Below are 24,809 nucleotides of genomic sequence, written 5' to 3'. Positions count from 1 at the left end.
ACCTAGATTGTAAGTAAATGGACAGAATGAGATGGGCCACTCTGAGGGTCAAATGTTTATGACTCTGCCCCCGGCCTCATCCTTAAGGATCATCCTGGCAAAGGTGTCAATTGGAAACCCTCCAGATCCCAAGTTTCGGATTAACATCCTGGGAAAAACCAGCGTTTGACAACTCAGCCAGATTAACTGCCAGACCAGGGTTATTAACTATGCTTTTAAGTTCACCACATCCTCTCCCCTTTTTGTCACATCTATGGGTGCTACCCCAGCTCCATCTTGTTCGCACCCGGGTGAATATGAGATAAGAAAAACAGATGTGTGAGTCGTAAATTCAGTATGCATTCCTGAGCAGAGACTAAGTTCCTCTTGTAACCAGCTTGAAATGTCTCTTGTAAGTATATATTTTATCCATGTTCTAACATTGTAAGTGTGCATAATCCTTGTTTGTTAGTTGAATGATTTTTTTCCACTCTTGTAGGTCATGGTATGAGTGAGTTATAATTTCATGTGTTTAATCCCTCATTTAACATGGAGTCATACTGCCATCTTGTGACAATAGTTAAGAAAGGTTGCGTAAAGAATCCCATATTATATTTCGAGTTAAAATATAGTTGGATTGATTTATCAACTTGTCTTTATTAATATGTGTTTTCTCATTTAGTATGTTGAATTAACTGCAGATTAGGTTTGTTTGTGCCTGAAACATTTTATAACTGTGTTCCACTGATATATGCAGCATAATAATCATATTAAATCTAATTTGATGTTAAGGCCCGATTTTGACCATAATGGGAAGAGTATGTGTCTAGAGATCAGAGGAGCGTTCGGGAAAAAGGCCCGTTTATTTGAGCACTCCAAAAACTCTGTTAACACTCCAGGGGGTAAAAGACTGACTCTTCTAGCGTAACACACACACTTCATACACACATACTCACTTACAGTACCTAGGCGGGCAGCCCTCCCCTCTCTGCTCCACCAATCTCCAGCCCGCACACTGACTGACAGTGTAGCCGGTAAACAGAGCTCAGCTCTGCCAGCCACCTGTCAAAGTGTCTGCAAAGCTGGGGTTCTTTTGCCAAACCAAGAGACTTTCCGCAGCCTAAGATATACCGACATTTGAGGACCACCTAATGGACATCGCAGTCAGGCTCAACCGCCCCGTCACCGCTGTGTTCCAGATTGCATCACCCTGCTGGGAGTCCGTGAAGTGAAGCCCAGGAGCCGCAAAGTGACAGTCCGGGGTCCTCGGAGAAACGTCCGCCTGATTTAACACTGCTAAAAGTAGGCAAAGAATTCCCCTCACCTGATGCAGCCACTGTGTTGTGATAAGAGTTGATGTCGAATACGAGACTTAGTAATGATCTTAATTTAGGTTTCGTTAGGTAAATGGTTTTGCGTTTCCCTGCGTCCCCAATTTATCTATAGCCATATACTCTCTCTCACTATCACCAAACTAAATAACCAACAAAAGTGTTACCTCTTGTCTTAATCCATACATACATACTGCTGATTTTTTGTTATTTCATATCATCCTCATTTACTATTCATCTACTCAGTTGTTAAACATTTAGCCTAAATAAATGTTCATTTATCGCCAAGTCGTTGTCTGTGGATATTTTTTTTTGAGCAGGAACTAAGATCACTAGAGAATTCATAACCCAAGTATTGAGATTGATTTATTATTGATAAGTGTACTGACAAAGTAATAATTGGTTTCTGGAGTTATTAATTTGATTAGTCGCTTCCCTCCATAGGAGGCCCTAAATTTATGAGAAGTGCAAACATTTTCTAAAGGTATTGCTCCTTACAGGTGTCAGCCGCGGGGAAGCAGAAATTCCCTCAAGGCACTCCTGAGATATCACATTCAAATATGGACAAACGACCCCAAAACATAATAATAATAATACCTAGAATCTAGGTACCTAATATCTAGCATAGAAAAGATCCTTTTTGTCTCACTGTCTGTACTTGACTGACATCAGCCAGCAGCAACCTGCGCTGTAACCTACAAGCAAACAGTGTGTTTGAGTAGTGAAGAATATTGACCACACCAGCATCTAATACTAACTGACATTTGCAGGGCACTTTTACCTGCTGAATGTTTGTTTGGTGTAAGGTATACAGTGCAGGACAAGCCAGGTTCTCCTGTTTGCAAGTTAGATCTGCTCTGCTAGAAGGCTGCTGTAACTGCTTTATGCAAGAATTGACTGGCTGTATTGGATTGAGGTCTCCATCAACGAAGATGGATACCTAACACTACACTTTTCCCTTAAATCAATGTAAATTAAATAAAACTAACATGAAAAAAAAACAACAACACAGTTTTGGTTTGTGATATTTCTCTATCGAGACCGCAGGGCAGAGTAGATATGTCTTTTGTAATAGAAAATTCAATTTATTTTCAGCTGGACTTTAATAGATGTAAATGTTTTGTGGTAAAGCGCCACTGTCATTTAGAAATAGAGGACTTTAGAATGTCTTCATCTGCCAATCAGAATAGAGAAATCAACATACAAATAAGCAGGTGTATTGGGTTTCTGAAACCTCTCACTGTGTTTTTCTTTCACAGTATTTGCGTGAGGAGGACAGACAGGACATTGTAATCCAGCAATGAGAAACCCTCACAAACAAGGAGGCAGAGGGCACAGCAGGGGGCCGTCCAATCTATCACGGAAAGGGAAGAGGTGTGTGTGTGTGTTCGTGCGTGGGGGATATGTGTGTGTATCAGAGCCAAGCTATCAAAGGCAGAGGAAAGATAGACACAGTGGTGGAGTGAAATTATCTGCTGCAAGTTTGATGGAGACATGGCATGAATTAAACATGAGACCATCTCTCTTTTTTCTTTCTTTTGAAGGTGCTGTCTCGATCACGACCACTTCCATCCCTCTGCCCCTCGCTTCTGTGCCACTTAAATATTTGAGAAGAGCCAGGTGGGGGTGGGAAGGAGGTTGACGGTTGGGATTGTGATGGAAAAACTGAGGAAAGCTTTTAAAGCAGGAAGCAGTGTGTTTGTGTGTGTGTGTGTGTGTGCATGTGACATATAATGTGTGTGTGTGTGTGTGTGTGAGAGAGAGAGAGAGAGAGAGCAGTTCAGTGAGGGTTCTCCCTGTCAGCAAACTGAAAGTGTATATGGAAAGACATAAAAAAAATCCCTCTCATCTTAATGCAATATTACATGCCATATGCACAGTTACTGGTGTGGAATCACTCCCCCTGTCCATAAGGGCCATGAGGCAACCCATTCATAGCACAACTATGCTGTAAAAGATGGATCAGTTGATGAAATGCAGTCCTATTTTAGTGTTGACCTAGGCTGTAATATGGTGCTTGTTGAGGCTTTGCAATCATAGACACAACCTGCCACTGTGCTCTTGAAAGCTGGTACAGAAAAGGCACAAGAGTAGCATGTCTTTAAACGTTTTCTAGTCGCTTAAAGACATGGCGTGTGTACTGCCCCTTGAAGTGAGCTGTTCTGAAACAGGGCAGAGGCCCCAAATCATATAATACAGAATTACTAGTCCATAGCCATTGGTAGCTTTGTCACCTTCTACCTATGCCAATCCTCAATGCCTATGTGCAGTTTCACATAGACTGACCACGTCAGTGAGTAGAAAAACGTGGGACAGACAGAATGACTGACTGACAGAATGACACACTGACAGTTTCTGTCATTATGTACAGCATACCATACCATGACTTAGTCATACCAAACATTAGAAAACACCACCAACAACATTGGTCCACAGGGGGAGCCACAGCGATCGGTCGCATTTTAGCCATTTTGAAGCATTTTTCTGTTGTTATAGCGCCACCCAGTTGCCAATTAGAGTTAAATTTCTCCAGTCACCTTGAGGCGTCCTGTTCTACATATCTACCAAGTTTAGTAAAAATCCATATGGCAGTTAGGCCTAGATAAGAAATGAGCTCTCTAGCGCCCCCATTTTGTTTGATGGGGTCAATAATGGAGGGGTCCCCTCAGATTATGTGTGGTCATATGCCTACAAAGTTGCGTGGTGATGGGTGAAACCCTTGAGATGTTATACACCTTTATGTGATGAGCCACACCCTCCGCAATATTCATTGCCTTATAGAAGCTCAGTTTTAGTAAGTTTTCCAACTTTTGCCCAGAGGGAACTTTAGATATTGGTCCCTAGATTATGTTCACCCAGTTTCATGCAGATCGCTCAAACTTCCTAGGAAGAGATCCATTTGAAGTGTTTTTCAAAAAATTCAAAATGACGGAAAATCTATATAAGCGGAAGTTATGAGTTCTTGAGGCAAATGTGTTCCTCATGAGGAGAGGCATCTCTGTGCAAAGTTTCATGTCTCTACGACATACGGGGCGTGAGATATGCCCATTCAAAGTTTGACATTTCAATCGGTTGCTATAGTAGCGCCCCCCTTTGGTCAACTGATGTAATATTGCTTCACTGGCATCCTCCCATGACCCTCTACCACTGTGCCAAATTTCACATGGATTGATCAAGTCAGTGAGGAGAAAAACGTGGAACAGACACACACAGACGGAGTTTTCGTCATTATATAGTAAGATAGGTAAGGTGTATTGGGGAATAAACATTAGTAATAATGTTGAGTATTTATAAAAACAAAACATATCTATAGATAAAGCAGGAACCATAAGCACATGACAAATCAAATGGACTCAAACCATGTTTGCCCCAAACCAGTGACCCACAAATCCTGATTTGGTTGCAGCAGTATGGGATATGGAGTCAAAACATTCAGTCACTATTGCTACACCTCCAAAATGTATGTACATATCTCCGCTCTCTATCACGGGGAAAACATAAATATGGTGATTTTACGACCGCAGTCTCATATTCAGTAATGACGAGAAAAACTCTCCCATTTGTCACTCTAGCCTATATCATAAAGTAAATGCAAATTTGTACACATGAAGGTGTTGTGTGGTGGGTGTGTGAAGGTTGACATGTGTGTGATCCTGACTGTTGTTATGTATGATCAGAAAGCCTTCTTGATCTTGATTTTTTTTTTTTTTTGCACAAATATTAATCCTATTATATTACATTACATTAAGCTGGTGGTCATTTGCAGATATGTTGTTCTGTAGTGATGAGGTGCTTGATGGAATGATCAGCTGATCGACCTTATTATAACGATTAGTCCAACTTGCATTATGATTCAGTGATTCAGTGCCATTTCAGTACAGCTGTACCTTATATGATCAATAATAAATAAATTGACTGATATGAGATACTATATTTTCTGTGCCCTCAGTTTGGATTTGAGTGGGTATGTTTCCTCAAAAGATGCTCTGTGCTTTGTCTCTTGGCTGTGCTTCACATTGCCGCATTTAACAATGATCATGGTCTCGGGACGCACAATGAGAAATAGTGGTCTGTCTATGGGAAGAATGAAGATGTAAGAGTCTGTCCATTCTTTATTCAAAGTTCTGTTTTCTGTTCTGTTTTCATTGACTCTCTCTTAAGAACATGCCATGTGAAGTAGCTTTTCTTTGGCTCACTTGTTTCTCCTGCTGTTGGTTCTCATCTTGTCTCTCCCGTGTGTGTATCTCACCATGGGTAGGTTTCATTTTAACACTGGGGAAAACACATATATAATGGGGGCTTTGAGGTTCTCCTCTAGGAAATTTTGAGCATCAAACACTTTTTGATTTTCTGCATCCCAGTGATTTTTTTTATGCATCAATGACGCCTTTTCTGCATCAGTTTATGGTGTAAATGTATTTAATTTCAGGATTCAGGATAGGACAGCATCTGGGTCCAGATCTGGGGAATAGAGAGGTATGGCAGATTAACAAGGGGATGATTTTTGGTTATTTTGCTAACAAGGGGGATGCCTCCTTATTGTAGTTTTATTTACACATAATATCTATTTCCTGTCTGTCCATCCAGGGAGAATGATCTTTCCTCAGCTGCTCCTCATTTCTTCCCCATTCAGGCTTTTTTGGGGAGAGTTTTTCCTTATCTGAGGCAACGGTCAAGGGACAAAAGGTGCCTTATGCTGAAACGACTGTAAAGCCCCCTAAAGCACATTTGTGATATGGGATATTGGGCTATATAAATAAAACCAACTTGACTTGATGCAGCACTTTCTTTGATATTGCAGGTCTGTAAATGAAGATGTCCCTGCAGCTACTGACAATGAGGAATTTGTTTTGTGTTATTAAGTATTGTGATCACTTAAAGTCAGAACTGAAGTGTAAGAATGATGGAGCTAGCTCACATGACACGAGCTCTGAATGGGACACAGGATAGGGAAAGGTCAATGTAAAAATTTAAGTATGTCGGAAAGTACATATTAACATGAATCCAACCTATTTTTTTTAGAAAAGGGAAATCAGCCTATTCATAAAAAAAAAGACTTCATTAACAGTAACCATTATCAACGACAGGCTAACTGTTACCCAAGAACCCTTGTGCAATCATGTAAGCTAGCTATTGTTACTTATTACTTGACATATTAGCCAATTAGCTGGATTCTTATTTCTAGTGCGCAGATATTCTTGTGACCCACAATGGATGGCTTTGTTAGTTTTTCAAGCAAGAGACACACCGTCCACCTTAACCCCCTGTGAGGTGCAAAGTTGAGGCTAATGCACCTCAACATGCTGTTACAACTGCTGCGTACTTAGCACTGCAAGCGCGAAGAAGAGAAGACCCAAAAATATTCAGAGCTGTATCTCAAGTGCAACTAAATTTTTTACAGTGTAGACGTCCCTGCTCCATCTCTCTTTGAGCTAAGGCGTCCTAGGATGATGTATGTGATTTGTGATTACTGTACTCATTTAGGTTTGGTAGTTACAGTAGGCTATGTGTAAGACAGTATTGAAGAAATATGTAAAATAATATAAGAATGCATTTTGAACACTATTACAATAATAATAAATCATACAGAACTATAATATGTGCCATCTCATTAAAATGCTCCATTAGAATCATTTCAGTACAGGGTGTACAATGAACAGCCGATATATGATAATGATCATTAATATGTTTAATATGTAACACATCAAACTGCTCTGTATCACAGCTGCATGGCAGTGGACGACACTCACATCTCATTTTTAATAACATAGCCTGACCCTTGCCGTGTCATCACTCTCCTGGTTGGAGTGGCTGGGTTTCCAATAGCAACAGGACAAGCACAGCTGACAGGTCTCTGTCTGGAAGATTTTATCTGCTGGATGTGTGTAATTACATCTGAACTGGTCCAGCAAGTCAACTCTGAGATTTCATGAAGAATCATGTAGGCTGAGAGGCAGATTTCTTTAGGTTGAGTCTGAGACAAAAACCCTGTGTTTGGCGTTGTCTTTTGTAGTTGGCTCAGCTTAAACGGTGATTCCTTGGAGACAAATAACAGGATGTTTACACCAGTGTTGTGCATGAACACTGAAAAGAGCTCAAATGCTATATGATATTTTTGGTAAAAGGCAAACTGAATGCATCGCTTTGCAACTTTTGAACTTGAACATGAGCGTTGTTCACTGTTACAATGATCAACCATGCTCCTTTGGCACCAAAGGATTTATGGCACCTGGCATGCCAACACAACACCAGGATAGCTAGTGTTAATTGTACAGTGCAGCTACAGGTACTACTGGAGCTAGATCATTAGGATATTTGCAGGACTTTAATGAACAAATCAGTGCAGATTCCAATGGGAAAAAAGTCACATTTTTATGCAAACTGTGGCCATCAGGTCTCAAAAAACCGAAAGTGAACCACATCAGCATTAATTTAATAAAACAAGCTGAAGCAACCAACCAGTCTTGGGAAATATGAGTGATGATCACAAGATGTTATTTTATCTAAAATCGCAATTCCAATTGCTTTTATATGCCACCCTGAACTAGTCAAATTGGGTTTACAATAATGTCTGCCAAGACTCATACAGTAGACATGCTTCATATATCAATGTTGCTGCAAAGAAGCTGCATATTCTAAAATGTAGATGATTGACATACATATTCATATCTATTCATTTATTAGTGTCACCTTTGATCAGAATCTGACCAAATGTCACCCCTTCGGTTTCCTGGGTTATGATGTTGAAAAACAGCCAAAAACGTGTTTTTGCAGAATATTACAATGTCACAGTGAAGTTGACCTTCGACCTTTTGGATATAAAATGTCATCACCTCATAATTCTATTCTACTCAGATTTAGTGTCAGATTTTGTATTTTGTATTACTGTATGAATTCTTGAGTTCTGGCCAAAAACATGTTTTGTGAGGTCACCCACGATTAGTGTCACCAGTTGAGGAGACCAGTGAAGTCACAGTAACCTTGACGTTTGACTTTCGACCATTAAATTCTAATCAATTCACCCAAGTGTGCATTTGTGCTAAATTTAAACAGATTGGTGTTCTTGAGATATTGCGTTCACCAAAATTAGATGGACAGAAAACCCGCAAACATAATGCCTCTGGCCATGGCTGTCACCGGTGCAGAGGCATAAAAGTCGTGGACATGAATGTGCAGTTAATTTTTTTGGGACTGTGAACTTTGTTCAAAATTCAAATTGTGAACTGAACAAGTGCATTTTAAACTATGTGAACTGAACTTTGAGTTAGCTATTGTGAAGTTGTAACTTCATGTAACATTATGTATTTTCATTGCTGTGATATTCCTGTGATATTGCCCTTTGCCCTAAGAGACCGTATTTGAAAAAGATGATGAAAATAAAGTCTTCTTCTGGGTAACAAATCCACATATGTCCAATATGCACAGCACATTCAATTATAATTCAGCCCTTAGATTTTAAGACACAGTATCTAGTTATGGATAAAATTTTTGGCTAAGGACAACCTGGCACTCAAAGAATGGTTACCAAAATCAAGACAAACCATTATCTGAGGACTATGACTATTTATTACACCTTTAATGTCAACTGTCAGAGTTACCAGTAGACACATCAACATCCTTGAGTATTAATTTTCTAAGCTGCTACATTAAACACTCTTATATTAATAGCAGATGACATGGCTACTTCTGTAAAAAAAAAAAACAAAAAAAAACTTGGATTTCTGGAGCCAGATGTGACCATATTTGGAGATAACTTAAACACTCGTGGCTAACATTAGCTTGGGCACCGAAAAGCATTCATAGCTATGGTTTGAAATGATAATCCTAATGCTAATGCACTTTTTTTTGTTGGCGAAAAACAGGCTTAAAACCATTAAAATGTACTTACCGGAATATCTTAATATGTAACCCCTTAGAGGGACTTGTAGGACAACAAAACACTGAGCAAGACTTTTTTAAGCGACGAAAATCTTACAATTAACATTCATGAACTAATAACACACTGAAGTACCAACAGCTATAGCTACGCCTGTGAATCTGGGGTTGGGCCATGGTTAGGATACCAACTTTGTTGACATGGAGGTGACTTGTCTACGGAGGGCACCCAGCTGTCACTCAAAGCAGCCACATCCTTATTTATGCATAACTTTACATCTTAACAAAATGTAAACGAGTGAGTTATAAAAATTCACCCTCAGTACAGCTACAGCTAGAGACCAAGACTGTTTTATGTACCAGGCTGTACATAACAAACACTAAGGGGGGGTCTATGGGGAGTCACTTTAAGAGCCAGCCTCGTGTGGGCATTTGAGGAAGTGCAGTTTTTGCCACTTCCGCATAGGCTTTATTTTCAGCCCTGGAGATTGCCACGTGGTATAAGATGTCGCTGATAGTGATGCAGCTACATGAAATTATCACTAACTGTGCATTTCCCCTCAGCTATATAGAGCTTTAAATCTAGATTCACTCTTTGTTTAGGTTTTGTTTTTGGTTCACATCTTTAGTGTTTTGGTTCAGTTTCACTGCTCTCGTAGCGTCGTTTCCAGCAGCAGCAGCAGCAGGACAGCTTTGATAAACCCACTCAACACAGCAGACAGCAGAGTAACAAAGTAGTTCACAATATTTTAACTTTTTGCTGAATGTTGAGTCCAAATGTGTCAAAATAAGATAAGATAAGATAAGATAACATAAGATAACATAAGATAAGATATGATAAACCTTTACTGATTCCACAATTGAGGAATTCCAGTGTTATAGCAGTCAAGGAGAAAGAATCAGATTAAAAATTCCAAAATTTGAAAACTTAAAAACTAGGCATGCAAAAAAATGTACAAATACAAGAAACGGCAATAAATAATAATAATAATAAATAAAAGTGGATAATAATGAGCAGTGAATAAAAATAAGCAGTGGATTAAACACTAGATTAAATTCTACGTTCCATGCTTATCTCAATCATTACCATTCTGTGTAACATGTACAAAAGAAGTTATGCCGCACTGACAAACCTCTTGACCTGTCAAAACAGCAGAACTAGTACTAATTCAGTGTGAAGTTGAGAAGATGCAGAGGTTACCATGATACCTTTTTGCAGATTACATTAATCTTACAACAAATTTTATGATACCACCAAATCCCCTTGACTAAGTCATTATACTCGTACTCATACACCAGTACCATGAAACACTCATTAATCAACCTATTCTCTAAGATTCTTTTGACCTTGCAGTCAATAGTGCCTGATTTACAGTACTGCTCATTTGAAACATCCCCATCATTACAGTGTATTGTAGTAAGAATTGTCTTCCCAAACAAGCTCAAAATTCCCAATATATTTACTCTCTCAGAGACATTTCTATTTTTATTTTTAGCTGTCAGTGCCTCAGAGCCTCCCACATGTTAAAGGCTGTCACTTTTTCAAGTTCCTTGTTCACACCTGAAGCAAAAACCAAGTAATACATGTTTGAAAATGCACATGTATTCTGACTGCTTGGAGTGTGCAGTGCAGTGCAAAGCTTTCAAGGAGCTGTAGCCATTTTCATTTCACACTTTGTGTGTGTGTGTGTGTGTGTGTGTGTGTGTGTGTGTGTGTGTGTGTGTGTGTGTGTGTGTGTGTGTTGTCTTGGGTCCTGAGAAAATGCATTATGACACAAGGTGTGAGACTTACCATATCTGTGTCAGACACTGGACCAAAACTGGTCACATAGATGTCAGTCTTCACCTCCGTTACTCGGTCTGTGATGACAAAGAGTGAAAGTCATAAAAGAAAATCATAGTGCATAAAAAAATCACAATCTTTATGAGTCATAGCGGAGACAAATGAGTTGGGAGAACTGACTGAACAAGATCTATTCAACAGTGTACTTCCTAAAGGTTGGAGAGCGTGTGTGAGACAAATTAATAAATGAATGATCAAAATTTAAGTAGCAGAGGACAAGGTATCCTGATGGGTACAATCAATGCTAATAAAATTAGTTGAAGAATGTGTAGTGCAATGAGTTGGAAAATGCAGGCAATTCATCGAGTAATTAAAGTGACATCATTATATGCCTATAGAGTCAATTAAACTTGCATTAACAGTATTTTCAACCACTTAAGGAAAATGTAATCCGCTGTGAACAAAATATTGACATATCATCAGTTGGTATTATACGTTAGCAAACAGTTGCTTATCTACACGGACACAGAGCAGCATTAGCATTCTTAAGGGGTTTTATTTGTGTCCACCTAAAGAATGTAACCTCAGTAGTCACTCCTTTTTTCAATCTGATTTTGGTCTCCACCAACTCCTGAAAAAGTGATTTAAATACTAAATACCTCTCTATGTTCTCTTAAACAGTCTCATGGAAATATGTGAAGTGGAAGCGATCTGTTAACAATGTTTAACATGCTGATGGGCACAAAATGTGTTAAAATTATGTGCTGGCAGGGCGTCGGTGGCTTAGTAGTAGAGCAGGCGCCCCATGTACAAGGCTGTTGCCACAGCGGCCCGGGTTCGACTGCAGCCTGTGGCCCCTTGCTGCATGTCACTCTCTCTCCTCCCTTCACGCTCATCTGTCCTATCAAATAAAGGCTTAAAAATGCCCGAAAAAATATCTTTAAAAAAAAATAAAATTATGTGCTGGCAAAACAACAATGCCAATGCAAAGTCTACTACAAATGGTCGCAGTTTCGAACGTGATGTGGACATGGTTAATGTTCTGAAACAATCACAGCTTAGCTATGTTCAGGGAAAGAAAAACACTCGGTTAGGTTTAGAGAGCAAAAACTACTTGGTTAGTCAACACATTCTCAATCCATCCTTGTCACATGTCCACGTTTGGTCATGGACTTTCCACATCGACATACGACGTCCAAGGTACCCTGGGTGTGTTGGTTGCTGACATTCTGGGACACTGTATCATATTCAGTGTGTTACATGCATTGCCTGTTTTCAAAGTACACTTCTATTTTCACAGGAAATGTATAGTGGCTGTATTTAGGAAACAAAAGCATGTGGTAAGGTTTAGGAAAAAGAACAAGATTTGGCTTTACGATCTTATGGGAAGCAAACAGCAGCCCCTGGGTGAAAGTCCATGATTGTTGGACCCTCCTCAGGCTTCTGCTGCTGTAACTTTCATTGTTGTCCTGCTGTATTTCCCCCTGACGCTGCCGAGTGCCGTTAAACATGCCGACATGAAAGGAGTAAGACCAGGTTAGGTTAATTCAGGTCATGATTATTGTTTTTGTTTTGCATCGCGTTGTCTTCATATTGCAAGCATGTAACTTAAACACATTTCATGCACACTACCACGTAATGCATTGTTAGGATTTTGTGTTCATTCTTAGTATTTCTATGAGACCGGGCTGGTTCACCAGCTAGTCTCTTACTATGTCAGTCTGCCTGTTAGTGTTGAGCAGGTAGTGTAAAGTTAAAACATCTGAGTGGATCCAAATGTATCTGAGCATACTCAGTATTAGCTCTCACCATTTGTTTTTTAAGGATAGCACCGTTACAGAATGACTCTGACGGTGTGGCTGCAGAGCAGGCAGGTGCTGATGATGAAAGCAAAGTTAATAGTAGAACTGAGGATGTACCAGCAACTTTACAGTTAAAGTTAGACTTTGTTGATAAATAAATGCTATAGCTCCTCCAGATCCAAGCCAAGTCCTTGGGTTTACCAGCCCCCTGCTGAGTAAGGTGAAGGGGGTTAACATCGAAGTTACCTTCTGAGAACATCTGATGTCAGGACTCTGGACACAACTTTCACAGGACTGGGTCCAGGGAAAGTTTTTGTTTTGTACCAAGACATTGCTGCTTTTTCTGTGATTTCTAAAATGATTGATTTAATGATTGATTGATCAGAAATTCTTCAATTCAGCTACCAGCTGCTTTTGAAAACTAGGATGAGAACAGTGCTAAGACTGAACCAAAATAATAAAGCTGTGGGCTGTTTAACCAAAACAATGAGCTGAAAGGTGCTCAACAGCCTTGTTGAGCTAAGCGAGGTGACACGTCAGATGATTATAAGGTACAGGTGATAATTCTTTGTAGGTTCATAGCTACTAGCAGCACTTTTCATTCAACTGGTCATGTAATCCACAGTTAACATAATAATATAGATATAGATATGCTTTTAGGTTTCTGTCTCATACCAGTCCATGTTCACACATAATTATGCACAGAATGCATTTGCTTTTTCATTTCAGCTAGTTTATGGGCATATGATTAATCGTCATTTCTTTGCTGCTGTTAATCATTATCATGGTGGCAATTTATTTTTAAAAATAATGTGACAAAAAAAGGCTTTACTAATTAAAGCCAGCCGCATTTGCTTGTGTGAGACTTAGCTGTCATGGTTTCCAGACCTCCTCCCATATTTGCATAAATCAAGCTGCAAGTGGTCACGATTCAGGCTGCCACAGACACTACATCCATGCTTTCACAGTCTATTCAACACTTTTTAAAACAATGTTGGCAGAAGGGAAGAGGAAACATCACTTTAAAGACTCATTTGCATGGAAAAAATTGCACTTCTTTTCATTCTTTGTTCATCCATGAATCAAACATCAGTGTTGTCAGAACCTGCAGTAAGAGAGGTTAACTGTGTGATCCCTCTGCTTCATCACGTCTCTGACTTCTTACCTACTGTCGCTAAGGTATAAACGCAGAGCCAGCTGCCGCATTTCATCTTGTGTGGAGAGACTGTCGAGCCACCAAACATAAATGAAGCTTTGAGTGATTCCAGCACATATAGGCATATACAGCAGGAATGTTGCATTAATGTGTCAGTCCTGCACTGCCTGGGGTGCAGAAGGTGGCACTGACATCATTTACACTACATGTCTCACAAAAAAGATGAACTCCTCAAGGATAAACACATTTCTTTTCAGGTGTATGACTCCTAAATGTCATCTGCACTGTAGATTGAACACAACCCATACCTCAATGTGAAGATCACCACATTTACTGTATCATCAACACATACCTACACTATGAAGAACAACTGAATCTGGCAACAACTCTGAAAGAGGTATTTCACTGCTGGAAAGATGGTCTTTTCATAAAATGGGTCTTATCATTATTCCCATTAAATGAAACTGTTACCACGGCACCGTTAAACATGAGGATTTATTCACTGTGAGCTGGAAACAAACTAACAGCTCTCCACTTCATATATTGATAAGATTTGCAAGTGGCACTGGTGCTCCATGGTCGCAAAATGTGACTAAATATTAGTGGTCTGGAGCCCCGCAGATGAGAAACACATCTCACCTGCCCACACTTTCACTCAGAAGAAAGTGGTCTGGATGTGTGTGACGTATGATTTTTGTGAGTCTTTATTTTTGTGTTTGTGTCTGTGAGAGATCAAGAGCTAGATGGTGAGTGAGAGTACAGAAACGCTGAAGCGAGTCTCATTCCAGTTGCTTAAGAAATTACCATTTATACTCTATGTTTGTAGTGTAGCCATCATATACATCCCGTGTGAAACAAGCTGCAATACATCTGTTATAATCATATATTGCTCACCCCTATGCTGGATTTACAGAAATATTTGCCTCCAGAGGCTTTTGCTGGGTCAGATGATAGTCAGTGGGTTCAGAAATTGAGGAACCACAGCAGTTACACTTTATTGCCTTGTTTGGTGTGTAGTATTACCAGTCTTATTTGATAGTGGGCTGGGATCTTTTTCCAACAGCTGCTATAAAATATTACTGCGGAAGGACTGAAAGTCTTGCCAAAGTCAGCACATTCCAAATACTACAGGTTAAATGCAGAATACACACAAGTAAAATGTTGATTTTGACACCATCTTTAAAATGGGCTTCATCTCAGTGAATCATGTGCGATGAACAGCCATAAAAGAACACGTCTGAGCAGTAATCCACCACAGCACATTAGCAGTGAAAAGCTGAAGGGTTCTCTTGACAAATGTAAAAATAAACCCTACTGTTAAGCAGTGGAAACAATTGGGCTACCTCTGTCTCCTGTGCACCATGCATAAAATCAAAATTTCTCTAGTGACCTCTATTGTGCAGCCAACTGCTCCCCTTCATCCATTTTTTTTCTTGTTGCCAAGGCAGCAAGCTTTGGTGTCAAGTCCAACTAAAAAGACTAGCCAAGCCCAACCAGCTTTACCAAAGCAGCATCCCAGTCTCTGTTACCTATCAATTATGATCAATGTGCCGGTAACAATATTAATGAGTACTAAATTAGAATTCACCTTTAAGGTACATTTAGTTAATATGTGCTGGTTCACTGGACATTACCATAACAGCAGTGTGTGTCAACTAATGTCTAACCAAGGTCAATACTGCACTCTTCCAGAGCTTTTAATCACAAGATGAGGATGATAAGCTGCTGTTTTCAGACACGTGTCTTCATGTGAAGGCTGACAGAAGCATAAAGCCTACAGTGTACAGGAAAACACTGACACAGACCAAAATCCAATTTACACTCTGACCACCACTGACACCTTAAAGATCAGAGGCGAGGACCCTCCTACACAGAGCACCACATCTGTCAGTTAGGAGGAGGATAGAGAGGGAGGTGCAGCATATAGAGGGCACTCAGGGTCAACGGGTACAAGGAATAGGATGATGAGAATCCCAGCCAGACAGACATTGCCAACTCAACAGGGACCATCAGACACATCTCACAGAGACTCCCTTACATGGCTGAAGTGCCTGAACATCGACATCATGCTTCTTTAAACAGAACTTGTGAGTTTGTGTTTACAACATACAAAGTCGTGAACATAAACTGGTGAACGCTGAGCTCCACCTGCAAAGTTGTGAAAATCACAAGGGTTCATATGGAGTCTTCTCTTGAACACAGTAAATGCAAACCCATTTAAATGCAGCAAGACTTCAAGGAGTCAGCATTTTCCAAAAAACATTCAAAACCTCTTGATCTCTGCTGGTACACCCTTAAGTTCAATTTGATCCAGGTTCTGATCACCCTGGATCCAGTTTTCATTAAGGATGTCTTTGTGCTTTGCTCTGTTCAGCTTTCCCTTAGCAGAACCCCTGTCCCTGCCACTAAAAAACACCCCACGGCATGATGCTGCCACCACCATGCTTCACCATTGGGATGGTACTGTACAGGTGAAGAGTGGTGCCTGGTTTCCTACAGACATAATGCTCAGAATTGAGGCCAAACAATGTTGGTGCTGTCATGTGAGAGGCTTCCATCTGGCCACTGCCATAAAGCTCATTTGGCCAGGTGGTCTGTTCTAGGAGGAGTCCTGGTTGTTCCAAACTACTTACATTTAAGAACTATGGAAATCTTTGCGCCTGGGCACAATTCTGCCTCTGAGCTCTGCAGGTAGTTTTTATCCACCTCATGGCTTGTTTTTCCTCTGATATGCAATGTCAGCTGTGAGACCTTATAGACAGCTGTGTGTGTTTTCAAGTGATGTCCAATCAATTCAATTTACCACGGGTGGACTCCAGTCAAGCTATAAAAAAATATTCAAGAGACATGAGAGGCACTTGAGCAAATTATCAAATGGCACAGCAAAGGGTCTGAATACTTATGTCAATGTGACATTCCAGTTTTTTCTTTTGATAAATTTGCTTAGAAATTCTACAATCCTATTTTGGTTTTGTTACTGTGTTTTAGGGTTGTCATGAGAACCGATACTTACCAAGTGCCGTACCAAGTGCCCTATGCGATCAGCAGACTGTAAAATCAGCCCACAGGATTTTACAGGACCTGGACTATATTCTGTGTCCTGAGTTTGAATGGCTCCCCTCAGGACGCAGACTACATTGTCCATGACACAGAGGACCTTTGTCCCCAGGGCTGTCCAGCTCCTCAATGCTGAACATTGAAGCACTATAAACACTTAAACACTTTTCAATCCATGCACTTTATAAATTATTATACTCTTGCTAACTGTGAATGTTGTATGTTCCAGTGTATATGCTGATTTTGTGTTGCAGATTATGTTTTTATAGCTACTGTCATGCCCTTTTAATTTGCCCCTTGGGGATAAATACAGTGATTTGAATTGAATTAAATTGAAATCGATGCCAACACGCAAAAAATACGTTGGTACCTGTTTTTTTTTTCGGTACCAAAGTACCGGATACAACTTTGGCCTCAGCGGGCCGTATCGATTCCTGTTGGAAATCTTTTTTTAATCAGAAAAAATAGTTTACAGCAGTCAAATACTGGATCCTAATGCAGTTTTTCCCCTCGGTATCAAACTCAAACCACACCAAACAGAAATAAAAAGTGCAAAGCAGAAAGAAGACAGGACTCAGTACCATGTAAGAACAGACTCATGTATCTAAGGCTTAGTTATGACACAGCCACCACATAATCATCACCAACTTCTTTCCTACAAGATGTCACACGCATGACCAACCCCACCAAATGCAGGGGTTAGGTGCAGAAAGACCGCTCAGTTGGCAAGCCTGCCACCAGGCCACTGACAATAATATGCAACATTACTCCCGCTGGGTCAGACGCCCCCCCAGCTCAGGGACTTGGAATTATATGGCCTACTGTGTGGTGGCACTCAGCACACGCTCCCCAAAGGAGGTGCCAGTAACCACATTCAGGCAGTAAAATTTTGCAAATGTGGATGGACTTGACCACGTAGCAAGTGCAAAGACCTCCGAGAGGGTGGGACCCTGGCACAAGGCCCACAAGGTAGCTACGCCTCGTGTTGAGTGTGTCCGTGCACACACCGGTACTGACATGCCAGCCCCTCTGTAAGCCTGCTGAATTGTCTTCATGACCAATGAGACAGCCTAGCCTTCGACACCGGCTGGCCTGGCACTGGGCCTTCAAGCAGACACAAAGCTGGTCTGTCTTTCTAAAAACTGCAGTGTGCCTGACATAGACCTTCAGAGCTCCAACAGGACAGAGATTTGAGTCTTTTTGACCCTCACTACCCTCCTTGGAGTGGTCGTAGGGTTGCAACTCCACCAACTGATTCCAATGAAAGTCTGAGAGTACTTTTGGCAGGAATGCAGGGTTTGGACACAACATGACACCAGCGCCATCCAGCAGGAAATGACAACAGCTCTTATCCACTGACCGAGTGTGCAGTTCCCCCACTCTTTTGGCTGATGTCACTGCCAAGAGAAAAACACTTTAAGAGACAGCCACTTAAGCTGACTGACTCCAGAGACTCAAAAGGTTCCTGCTGCGAGGCAGCTAACACCTGACCTAGGTCCCATGGTGGAATGGCCAGCCTCCTGGTGCACAGTGCAAGCCCCTACGTACCCTTCAGGAACTGAGAGATGAGGCTGCAGTCACCATCTGCAAGCCTATAATCACCTGCAGCCTTGATAGCTACCACCATGCATCTAAGGGTTGAAGGTGATTTTCCCGCCTCAAGCAGCCCCTGCAGGTACCGGAGCACCTCTGGGGCTGCATATGTCAGTGCATCAGTTTGGTTAGTTGTGTACCATGATGCCAAGAGCTCCCAGAGGTAAGAGTATGCAGCCCTCGTAGACAGTGCCCGAGCACTCTGCATGGTCTGAACCGCTGACTGCGCAAGTCCCAAGCCTAGCAGACCGGCCCTCTCAGGGGCCAGGCCCAAAGTCCTTGTGGAAGAGGACCCCCATGGAACAGAACAGTGGGAAAGTGGGCAGTCGGCCACTGCTCTGCTGAAGCAGTGCCAGATCTCTCCGTCCACTTCAGGGTGCAGCCTCCAGTCCCCTGGACTTGGGCCTCCCCTGGAGAGTAGGTCTGGTCTGGTCTGGTGTTGTAAACCGACTCCTGACCACTACAAGGAACCATGTGGGTCGTCCCCCTGTTTCATCACTGAAACAGGAAGGGGCGGGCTGGCAGCTGGCAGGCCTGGTCCCAGAGCCAAAGCAGCTTGGCCAATAATTTCCTGAAGGAGAGGTGACTGCTGGTTATGCTCCTTTACAGGCCCCTGCTGGGCCAACTCATCATCCTCTAGGGGCCCAAGGCCAAGAATGTCTATCTCGTCCTCTGACCCAGGGGAGTAGGGACTCCTATCCAACCCAGCAGAGTTCCCAGGAGCAGGGAAGTTCCTATATGAGACAGTCTGCTCACCCCCTACTGAAACTGTTATAATGGAGGTGGGGAAGCACCCTGATGGGCCAGCAACAACCTCCTAGAGGGATGCAACACCCTGCCCCCAACTAAATCAGGCTCGAGCGAGCTGCTATGCCTCCACCATGCGTAAACAGACAGCTGCAATACACGGATATGGCACCCCTCTCAACTGCTTCACTCCTTATTGCCAAAAATAAGAAACAGTGTTTAGCTATCTTCAAGAGGGACCTGCAAAGGCCAGCTCTCCAACCTAAACAAAGGTAAGTGGACAAACACTAAACTCCTCTCTCTTTGCTTTCTGCTCTCATGTCGACTCCAAAAGGTGGAAATCAAGGTGGGGCTTTGATAGCCTGGCGCATACCGACCACATAAAATGGTGTGTCTTAAAGATTATTAATTTTCCGCGACGATTACTCCAGATGGGGATAATTCCCATAGCTATGACTACTGGGTGGGGAAATAATCTTGATATGATAGAGAACACCTCTTTTCCCCAACTGACTGACAGCATGACATTCAAAATCACAGTTTCTTTCTACTTTTGAAGTTTTTTTTCTACTTTTCCAGTTTCCAGTCCGCTGTATAGAAACGATATTAAAAAGTTAACTGAAGGCAATGCTATATTGAAATTGCTTGTTTCTGTTTTCAAGATACACTGATTATGTTTTGGCAATGAGTCTTCAGATATTTAGATTCACTCTTAAGCGACTCTTGGCTAGTGGGGCATTAAAATTTCATGTCAGAGAATTATTTTCTACAGATATAAGGATGTTACCACTACAAAAATATAGCAAGAACTGTATAAATTTCATTTGTATTTCTGATGAGTTATCAAAGAATTTTTTAGATTCTCCATTCACCATGGAAGCCTGCAAGAAAAATAAAGTTTTCTTTTCCAATTCTGATGAACACACGGTGAGAAATTGATATAAAAATGGTCATTTTGTGGGTGAAATATCCCTTTAAGAACAACAAAGGTCTGAGATATGATGAAATGTAGCACTGAGATGAAGGTGTAACTCGCTACCTCTCAAATACCGAGAACTTAACACTAAATTAAAGTGTTGTGGATATAAAATGAAGCACGGTTCTACAACCACATGGACCATTTCTCATCATTTGAAACAAAAACTGATTTTGTTTTATAGTTTCAGAGAGATATGATAATATTTCTAACAGCCACCATGATGCACAACCTAATGCCCCTTTCTTATCATACGGCAGTGTTTCTCCTACCATTATATTAGGGGGGCGCCCTGCCTCCCCTACGGCACCCCCCGCTCCCCCTTGAAGGTCAAGTTAATTTTATTTAATTTTATTTTCCATATAGCACCGATACCTTTCCTATAGAACAGGTCTATACCTTGTCCTTTTATTAAACAAACTAAATAGCCTCATGTTATTTATCTTATTTACACCACAGCATGTCATTTCTGTCTCTACATGGTGCGCGTTTACAATCCTCCTCTGCTCTCTGTATTGCACATGGCGGAGTTCCGCGCGCACACACACACATACACACACACACACAAGAGCACGGCCCGGGCCGCATTTCCCTGACTGACAATTATAACTGAGCCCGGCCCGAACCCGCAGCATGGCACTGACCACACAGTCTATGGAGCTGAGCCTGTGTTGCGTTCACGTAAATAACAAATTCCAGCACTTGAATAGGGATATTTTCGTAGGGAGCAACACGTCTCCCACTCGGCAGCATGCCTCTGTTTGAGGTGCTGCAGTAAATTGGTAGTACTGCTACTGGTAGAAACAGCATCATAACAGAAGCCTTTACGGCTGAGCTTTTGCATTGGATTGGTCAGATGTATTAAACAACTGATCAATCGCGCCCCCAAAAATTTTTCGCTTAGGTGGCCAGATGGGGCCACTGAAAGTCTCACAGAGACTAATGCCTGGTTCACACTACACGACATTTCTGTCCAACAGTCACTCTCCCATCTGACTTGGCTGACAGATATGACACACTACACGATGGTACTCACCAATTATCCCTGATCTTCTTTCACAACGTGTGTGATGTCATCAGGTTATTCTTGTCCTATTTTTATTACTTTTACTATTATTTCAGTCACTGTGTGTGTTCATGTGCCAGCCAAAATGTTGTTGTAGTATGTAAAAAAGCACTACCAGATGGCAGGAGCTACATTTGAAGAACCGTACGCAAACAAACAAGTCACTGAATCCTCCACAACAAGTTCTTGCAAATGTTTCACAATAAAAGTCTGGTTAGAAATAAAGGGATTCTCTCAACCTAAGTTATAAGGGGCTTTTAATTTGAAACAAATACAGTAAGTGACAGCACGATGCATTAACTTAATCAAAGCAAATAGGAGCACAAATAAAAAATAAATATATAAATATAAATAAAAAAATATATAAATAAAAAAATAAAAATACAGAGGGATTAATAAATAACGGCCCGTTTATCAGATGGTCTGTTTAATATGAAGCTGGGAGCCTCTGCAGTTGTGGTGAGTAAAAGCCGCTATTTTTTAATTTTCTTACTTTGTGTCCGTCTCCATTATGAAGAAATAACATTGTTTGCTATCTTGATGCTAATGACAGTAACGTTAACTCAGCGGGTTGACAAAGTGCCTCTGCTTTTTCACACCATCATTTTTCCCCCTTTTACTCTGTGTGGTAACATCCCTAGAGGAAATATTAAAAACGCTGGGGTGTTGTTGTCATACAGTTGTCTACGGCAGCAGATTGTTCTGTGTTTCTACTGGTCAAAGTGACAGCTGTGACGGGAGCAGTCATGAACGACAAAAAGAAAATCAAACATGGCAGACTTTCTGTTAGAACATCCTGAGGCGTCCCAGACGTGGTGTCGGTTGTTGTCTACTATGGCACACTACACGAGATGAAACGATGGATTATCGCGTACGACACTCTTTGTCGTTCCCAATCCATGCCGACACCGTATGTTGCTGCGCCAGGCTACAATTGGGCTGATATCGTGTAGTTTGTACCAGGCATAATACCAGTTAACATTTGACTTCCGCATCAATCCTGGTTGTGCCACTGTTTCTGAATTGTGCTGTTCTATGAGAATATTTGATCATATCTTAGTAAGAAGTCATCCTGATTTCTGATCTGCTCTTGTTTTATAGTATGTTGTTCATGCAAACTCAACACTTCCTCAGTGCGTAAGTATTGTCTTGATATATTCAGTTTACTGTAGATTTTCACAACACTTAATCCACCACTGATGTCATACTCATCAATTTGCTGCTCAGGGTTTGTCTTTGTAACAGAAATACTGCTGTGATCCACAGATTAATTCCATGCAATTCTACTTTGCAATAAAACACTCCCTGTGCAGATATGTCGCATTAAAGGACCCCCACCTTTACCTTGAAGGCTTTTAATCAGAAACATCTGCCAACTTTATTTTGTTTCACTGAGAGCTTAACAACAATTAAAAAAAAAAAGACAACAGTGACATGACTAAAAATGAGTGAAAACAGTAGTTGAAAAGAGAGCAGCACAGCGGTGATTATGGAATGACCTCACTATTCAGTGGTGCAGCAGAGGGAAAGTGTAGGTATATGGGGTATACCCACCTCTTTCTGGACTTTTGCAGTATACCCAACTGTCAGCCAAAAAACACTGAAATATAAAGGAGTATACTCACTTCCTCCTTGGTAACCTACCCATCTACCCAGTAGTACACCTATCCCACCAACTACCACTACACCACTGACACCACTGTATTATTGATATCATAATACAAGCATACTCAATGTTTTGCCTTTTAACTGAGAATTCATGGTATTTGAAGTGGCACTGCACTCAAGTAAACCTGAAACAAAAGTAGATGTAGTCTATCAACACTGTTTTTGGAATACGTTTTTGTCAGTCATTTTTCAAGCAATTTTTTGGTTCAAGCTTGCAATTGTAACCATTTAATTCTTTTTTCTGTTTTTTAAAGTAAGTATCTCTGGTTTTGGACCATTGGTTGGACAAACTAGACATATGAAGATGTCACCTTGGGCTCTGTGAAATATTTTATTTCTTTTTACAATTTTATATTTTACAATTTATTTATTTATAACATATTATATACCTGATATAAAACTGATCAGCTGATCAGCTGACTGCGTAAATAGACAGTAGATTAAACAATGATGGAAAAAACATTAATTGCATCAATTATTTCTACTGACTCCGTCTAGACCACAGTGACAGAAGACAGTGTGGGCTGGCAATGTAAGGCTAGTATGTATGCATGCCCAAAGATCCACCCACTGTCTCTGAGCACACTAGCTTCCACTTTACTTTTTAATTTCGTCATTAATCTTTCATTTCTAACTCAAGACAACATCAAATTCATAACAGACTGCCTAACATACAACTGCAGGTATGACAAGATGAAGGTATTTACCAGGTAGGAAGCAGGTTGTTCTCATACATTGTTCATACGTATACATCCAAAAAGTAATGCACCAGAATGTGTATATAACCCACGTAACCATGAGCCAGCAATTCATATATAACCCACGTAACTATTATCCAGTAATTTGTGTATAGCCCACATAACCGGGAGGGCTGCAGTCACTTGACCAATGCACTGACAGGAGTAGAAAATAAAGAAGGTATTATAAAGACCAAAAGTCAATGTAAAAAGGCCGGTTGGGGTGATGGATGGGTCAAACAACACAGAATTTTTCCCAGAAGACCAGTTTGTAAGCAGTACTATTACTGACCACTACTTATTTGCCCAAACCTAACCTATATAGATTTACTTGCCTGAATCTAACATACATAAATTTACTTGCCTAAGTCTATCCCAGGTTATTGTATTTGCCGAAAGCTAAACTTTGTACATTTACTTGCCTAAACCTAACCTAAGTTAATTTACTTACCTGAATCTAACCTATGTAAATTTACTTACCTCAACCAAACCTATGTAATTTTACTCACCATAACATATCCAAAAATGTACTTGCCTAAACCTTTCCTACATATTACAAACATACTTGCCCAAACGTAAAGACAACCAACCATGTTTCTTTTCTTAAACCTAACAAAAGTAACTTCATTTGACTAAACAAAGTAAATTTATCTTAGGTATGTAACTTTATATTAACTACATAACATCATTAGTGGGGCGCTAATTCATATTAGACTCTCAAGTCAGTCTTTAGACGCTTTGCTTAACTAAAGACTGATGACTTTCTCCCTGATTTTGTGTTTAGATGGGAGTTAGCCTGCGTTTGATAAAACAGAGTTAAATCTCTCGGCATCCATTTTCAAGCTCTCTGTGTGTTTGTTTCCTTGTGGACAAGAAAAGGAGGAGCGCACATTTCCGAGAAGGCGTGTCCTTTTACAAAATGCAAGAGGCGTTGCTTTGTTGCCGGCCGTTTTCTCTGGTGTGTTAAACACACTTTAGAAAGGAGTGTCCCCAGACTATCAGAAGGCGGAGATCTCTGATTGTCTGGTGGCGAGACTAA

General features: G+C 40.8%; 1 protein-coding gene across 2 annotated transcripts in view; it reads right to left on the bottom strand.

Moving 5' to 3' along the window:
- Nucleotides 1–24,809, bottom strand: part of gabra2a (gamma-aminobutyric acid type A receptor subunit alpha2a) — a 110,346-nt gene that overhangs the window by 77,513 nt on the left and 8,024 nt on the right. For both annotated transcript variants that reach the window (XM_049596300.1, XM_049596299.1), the window contains exon 4: nt 10,978–11,045. In XM_049596300.1, coding sequence (XP_049452257.1) covers nt 10,978–11,045 — 68 coding nt within the window. The remainder of the gene's footprint in view (nt 1–10,977; nt 11,046–24,809) is intronic.

The sequence above is a fragment of the Epinephelus fuscoguttatus genome, linkage group LG14 (genome assembly GCF_011397635.1).
Source record: "Epinephelus fuscoguttatus linkage group LG14, E.fuscoguttatus.final_Chr_v1".
Taxonomy (NCBI): domain Eukaryota; kingdom Metazoa; phylum Chordata; class Actinopteri; order Perciformes; family Serranidae; genus Epinephelus; species Epinephelus fuscoguttatus.
This window is presented reverse-complemented; position numbering and strand designations above follow the sequence as displayed.